Below are 6,642 nucleotides of genomic sequence, written 5' to 3' on the forward strand. Positions count from 1 at the left end.
CCAATGGTTTATCATGGGCACAATAGCTAGCACTAGTACGTTAGAGATGCATCCTTCCCGGTCCTCTCGTACTAGGGAAAAATCCTCTCAATGCTCTAACACTCATATAGTGCCCAACATATTCACAAGATGATTGTTGTGGAGATGCGAATACTGAGATAGACGTGTGATTGCATAAGGTTGAATAAAATTAGAAATGATTACATTAGACAAAAGGTGCAAGTAGCAGAGATTGAGGGAAAAAAAAAAAAGATGCTGAAGATGGTATGGTCGCTAAAAAGGAAAGAGACTAACTCAAAACTACTTGGAAGGAAGATTTTGTGAAGAATCTACATTCAAATATTATTGAGGATATAATTATGAACATAAGATTCATGTACCATACCGTAGTTGTTGCTACCTATTTTATAATTTGTTATATTTATTAATATATCAAATTATTTTAATATCCTCCTTTAAAAATCTTTTCTTTAAAAAGTATTTGAATTTCTTTTTCCAACTACACTCTGCTTTGCATTAACATCGGTCAAAAATAAAATTGAAATAAATGATTTATAGAACTGACCCAGCTAATTTGGCACTATAGCTTAGTTTTTATTGTTTTTGTTATTGCAATTATAAAAAAAAAAATTCTTAAAACCTAAAATATCTCCGGTGAAAGATATTTAGCTTGCAACCCTTTTAAAAATACTAGCTAAGTTTAAATCGAGTGTTCAGCAACCTCGATCCCTACAAAGGTGAGAATATAAATTCAATCCTCAAGAAATATACTAATTGGAATGGTCAAAACTTTTATACTCCAGGACTTGAAGAGATTAACACCTCCTTTGATTAAATATTTAAAGTAATTTTGTGAGATTAACTAACTAAAATAAGAAAAGTAATTTATCTAGAATTAAAACAATAATTAATATGTGTGTGTGTGTGGGAATAGGGGGAATAATCTTAGTTATAGTCAATAAAAAATTACATTTTATTAGTGGATTACATATAATTTATAATTAGTATTTTTTTAATAAATACATATAGATAAGCATTTCAAAATTTTAAGTTCTATCTTTTTATTTATTTTTTAATAAATATATAAGACAATGAGACATTTGAAAATTTTATTTTTAAATATTTGATTCTATTTTAATTATAATTTTATAATATTTTATTTACGAGAGATAAAAAAAGTATATTCTTTTAATTAACATTCTTTTTTCTTTATATTTGTATGCTTTGATTGGATAGATTTTTTAAAAATTTTCAAATATAATATATATAATATTTTATTTAGAGAGAAAAACAAGAAAAATTACATTCTTTTTTTAATATTTATATTCTTTTTTCTTTATATTTATATGATTTGATTGGATATATTTTTAAAAAAATAAATTTTCAAATAGAATATATATAATATATTGTTTAGGAGAGAGATAAAAAAAGAAAAAAAGAATGTTTTTTATTAATATTTTTTTCTTTATGTTTGTATGATTTGATTGGATATATTTTTTAAAAAATAAACTTTCAAATAGAATATACATAATTAACCCTTTTAAATTTTATGTTTAAATAAAATGAACATATGCGTGTATGGGATGGCAAACGGTTGAAAATTTTAATTTAAAAATATATGTAATATTTTATTGTTATATCTATTTACACTGAAACATTTTTTGTTAGGTGATATTATAGAATTGTGCATATATAGTTATAATGAATTTTATATAAATGACTATATGAATTGAACAAAAGAGTGTTTGTGTATATACATTAACCGTTATATTACTATTAATCTCATATGAAATGTGTTTTTAACATTATAAAATCTAAATAATATATGAAAAAAATTATAATTAATATTTAATATAAAAAATAGAAATGAACATAAATAATAAGTAAAAAAAACCAGGGAATGATTGTAGAAATTTTTTCTATATGGTTGTAGAGAAAATTGAGGGTATATTTGGAGACGATAGAATATTTCTTTTATGTAATCTGTTTTTATTAATAATTAATTATTTTAAATTTGTAATTTAGAACAATAAAGAAATAAAATATTTGAATAAACTCATTAACAGACTGTTATTGGATTCTAGCATGATTTACTTTGTAATTTCCATTTGACTTGGCTTTATTCTTTGTTTTTTTTTTTTTTTTTTTTTTTGGTACATCAAAATCAAATTTCATTAAATTATGGCATTTCTAGTTGAAGAATGAGTTGATTTTTGAAATTCAAATTGGTAATTTTTGAAACATAATTTGTTTTTTTATTATATATTGAGTTCTAAAAAGAGTTTTATTTTTAATAATAATATTTTATTTTTTATTTTCTTTTTCGTTACTGAATTAATTTGTAACTACTATCACTTTAATTTAATAAGAGATTTATATCTCCCTTACAATAAATAGATGGTCTCTTAATTATATTAAGTATTTTTAATTTTCTTGATATTTTTTCTTTTATATCCTAAGTCTGTTTGACTTGAAAGAAAATAATGTTTAGAAAATTGAAAAAAAAAAAGAGAACTATATATTTATATTTTGGATCACTTTTTGGGGTTAAATTATTTGTGAATATGTGTATATATTCGTTTCTTTAATGCGCTAGGTAAGTAATATTGCAACTATAGCCAAAGTGGTCATTACCATTATCAATTCAAATCATATTCTCATTTTCCCTTTTTACCTAGCAATAAAAATAATTTATTATTAATTTTCATTATAGTTGTATATAAATATTGATTTTGGGGTTGAGGGCAAGGATTGAAGATTGAGTGATGACTTGATTTTCCTTTTAAGCATCTATTCAAGAATCTGTATTTATAAATTAGTATTTATAAATTAGGGACTGAAAGATTAGATCTAGGGATTGGGTTGAATTTTATTTTGAGATCACTTTATTTTATAAAAATAGAATTAAGTATATAAGAAGTAGCATTACAAGTAACTCGTACGGAAGAGTGTAACACAAATTAACCGATCGTATTATTTTCATTTAAATAAAAACTTATGGTGTAATATCATATAGATAAAAAAATTAAAAGAGTATAAAAAATGAGTATAAAACAAACATAGTCAACGTGCAATTCACGTCATAAAAAAGATTAGTATATAAAAGTAGAAATATTGGTGTTTGATATAGTTTTTCAACTTTTATTTTGATCTATTGGACACTTTAACTTATAAATTGTACCTATTAAATATTTTGATTGATCTGTTAAATATTTCAACTTATAAAATTAAATCGATTAAACACTTATTGAATAGTTGAAAAATATGAAAATTATTGTTTTAAAAATTACATTAACCACATATAAAATCAAATATTTTACATATAAAAATCAAAAACTTTAAATATTTGTTATTTCTAACGTGATTAGGTGTAAGTTTATTACAAACATAAAAGTTGAAAATGTCACAAAGTCAAATTTAAAATTTAAGATCCCGCAATAATATTTTTTAAAAGTTAAATTATGTATTCAGCCTTCTAATTCCATCTATACGATTTAGACCATTGAAGTTTCTATGCATCTAATTATAACATTAGATGCTATGAAGATATATTAGTCTTAAATAGCCTTTATAATAAGAATAAGAATTAGTAACAACTATGATCAAATCTTATCCTAATCATCATCATTTTGTTAAATCCCCAGTCATTTTCAACTTCTCATGACTTTATCCTAAAAAACCATTTGTAGTGCATAAAGTTCTTTTTTTATTACAACTACAATATAAAAATATGTATAAATATTAATATATAAAAAAGCAAATAATCTTACCAATACCCCTTGTAATGAATATAATTATATAAATAACCACCCAACAAATAGTAATTCCTTAAAATCTCTCATAAAGGAGTAATAAAGAACAAACAAGACCCATTTTTTTTTCTTTTTTATTTTTTTAACTTCACAATGCAACATGCATTTGTTTTATTCAATTATATGTTGAAAAAAAAAATTGTTAGCAAACTATGTATATTAATATTCATTAAAACTATATATGTTCAAAATATTTATTTAACACTCCACTTTATTTCTAATAATAATTTTAGTCATTTCATATTCTTTTCATCTTGGTGATGCTGAATGAGTGTATATTATTTTACCTTTCAGATTTATTGAATGAATAATTAGTTTACTTATTAATTAAAATAAAATTATTCAATTCTAAATAATAAAATCAAATCATACTATCTAAACATCTTACACATTTTGATTTTTTTAATCTACACAACGCACATATTTTATGCTTGAAATAAAAAAAGAAAAAAACTATATAACCACACGAATCGCGAGACACCACCTAATCTTAGTATAAATTATAATGTAACGGCTAAAAAATTCATTCACATATACAATGGTTCTCTTATAATAATACAAACCGTAAGAGACATATACTAGTACAAACCACGAGAGAAAAGGAAAAAAGAAATAGTACATGTTGATTTTCTCCATCAACATAATAATAATAATAATTTCTCCATCAACTTAAAACAGTGCTATGCCATCAATCTAGTGTCTGAGAAAGTGAAGCATGCTCTCTTATTTGCCAACCCATCTCTCTCCTCTCTGAAAAATGCAAAAAAAAAAAAAAAAAAAAAAAAAAAAAAAAAAGCAAATCTATCTTTTGACCCCACCTTGGCTTCAAATTCTCACTCAAATGTCATGACCCTCTAATAAATCACTGCCCCACCTTTCATATCAATCACATCATCTCCCCCAACTCTCTCTGTCTCATTCTCAGTCTCAGTCTTAGTCTCATGGTTTGCTTTGCTCTCTCTCTTTCTCTACTCTTCTTTCTAAAACCACCCAAAGCAACACCTACTACCACCACCATAACTCTCCTCCACAATGTTTTTCACTTTCATTTCTTTGTTTTCTCTCTTTCTTTTAATTTCTGTTCAATCTGCTCATGCAACAAATAATGGGATGCTTCCTTCAGAATCTGAAACCCTTTTCAAGATTATGGATTCTATGTCCTCTGATCAGTCTTGGAGAGTCTCTTCCCCTGACCCATGTAAGCCTGGTTCTAGTTGGCCTGGGATTGAATGCAGATTAGGGTTAGATAATCATTTCCATGTCTCTAGGCTTGATTTTGGTACTCATCCAAACCCAACATGTAAACCCACTGCTAAATTTCCCAATCAAATATTTTCTCTTCCTTTTCTTCAATCTGTTTTTTTCTTAAACTGCTTCACTCACACAAAAACTTCTCTCTCTGTTCCACTAAATATTAAACTTTCTAATTCTTCTCTGCAACAACTCAGCCTTAGATCAAATTCTGCTCTTGTTGGTCCAATCCCATCTCAATTTTCCTTTTTAAAGTCCTTTCAAGTCCTTACATTGTCACAAAATCAACTTTCTGGGTCTATTCCTGTTGGAATTTTCAGCTTGGGATCTTTAGTACATCTTGATTTGAGTTATAATATGCTTACAGGTACTATACCGTTTGAATTGGGCAACCTTAAAAACCTTGTGGTTCTTGATTTAAGCTATAATGCACTTACTGGTGTAGTTCCAACCTCAATTGGTCAATTGGGTGTGCTTCAAAAACTTGATTTGAGTTCAAATTCCCTAATGGGTCATATTCCTGATAGCATCGAGAAACTTAGTTCATTGGCTTTCATTGCTTTAAGTAACAACAAACTTAACGGTAATCTTCCAACAGGATTGTCAAAGTTACAAAATTTGCAGTATTTTATCATGGATGACAATCCAATGAATATTCCTTTGCCAGTAGAATTTGGTAAGTTAGTGAAACTACAAGAACTGAGGCTAGCCAATTCTGGGTATTTAGGCACTATACCAACAAGCTTTTCACTGTTGAGTAACTTAACCACTTTGTCTCTTCAAAACAACAGATTGATAGGTGAAATTCCGGTTGGTTTTGGCAGTCTCTCTCATATATATCATTTGAATCTTAGCAGAAATTTGTTGGGTGGAATTGTGCCTTTCAATACAAGTTTCTTGAAGAGGTTAGGAAGAAATTTGGATCTAAGTGGTAACCCAGGCCTCTGTTTAAGTCCAAATGAAGCATATAACGTCAAGATTGGAGTTGGAGTTAGTGTATGTGGTACAAGCAAGAATGGCTCCTTGATCAAGAAATCTCAAGCTTCTCATGGGTTCTCCAAACCATTCTTTATATTTAGTGGTTTGATGTTTCTTGGATTGAATTACATAATTTTTTTAGTATAATATTAATCTATTTTCTTTTAATTAACTTCTCTTGGTTTAATTTTTAGCTTCTTAGTGTTCGATCTTGTAATTCATGTAAAAATTAGTAATGCTATTTGATAGAAATTTGATAAGAGCTGTCCAGTAGTTTAGTGTTTTTTAGTACATTGGGAATTGATTAAGAAATCCTAACCTTCACAACTGGGCTATTAGCTCAACAAGACAATAAGCTATTCTGGGTTCTACTAACTTTAGCAGGAAACTCAGGTTGTTCTGCCATTTTAGGTTGCAAAGATTTAGCAGAAGCCTCTAGAAATGGCTCTAATGATGAGATACTGAGCTTCTGTTTTTTTTTTTTTTTTTTAATCCTTAGTCCACTAGGCTACAAGTAAATTCTGGCAGAATGCTGTTCAGTTTGCCTGTATTCTATTTCCAAGAGTCTTTTGCCATTTTCTTTATACCTTTCTACAGTCTA

The 6,642-nt window shown here is 26.8% G+C and overlaps 1 protein-coding gene across 1 annotated transcript; it reads left to right on the forward strand.

Annotated features, from left to right (window-relative positions):
* Positions 1 to 4,664: 4,664 nt before the first annotated feature.
* On the forward strand, positions 4,665 to 6,301 carry RLP29 (receptor like protein 29). The gene has a single exon (XM_012229609.4). The coding sequence runs from the start codon at positions 4,845 to 4,847 to the stop codon at positions 6,186 to 6,188; it is 1,344 nt and encodes a 447-aa protein (XP_012084999.1). The 5' UTR covers positions 4,665 to 4,844; the 3' UTR covers positions 6,189 to 6,301.
* Positions 6,302 to 6,642: the final 341 nt, after the last annotated feature.

The sequence above is a fragment of the Jatropha curcas genome, chromosome 4 (assembly GCF_041381405.1).
Source record: "Jatropha curcas cultivar XTBG-Jc1 chromosome 4, XTBG_Jcur_1.0, whole genome shotgun sequence".
Classification (NCBI taxonomy): Eukaryota; Viridiplantae; Streptophyta; class Magnoliopsida; order Malpighiales; family Euphorbiaceae; genus Jatropha; species Jatropha curcas.

Coding starts and splice junctions, on each gene's coding strand:
- RLP29 (XM_012229609.4), top strand. CDS start 4,845: ATGTTTTTCACTTTCATTTCTTTGTTTTCTCTCTTTCTTTTAATTTCT.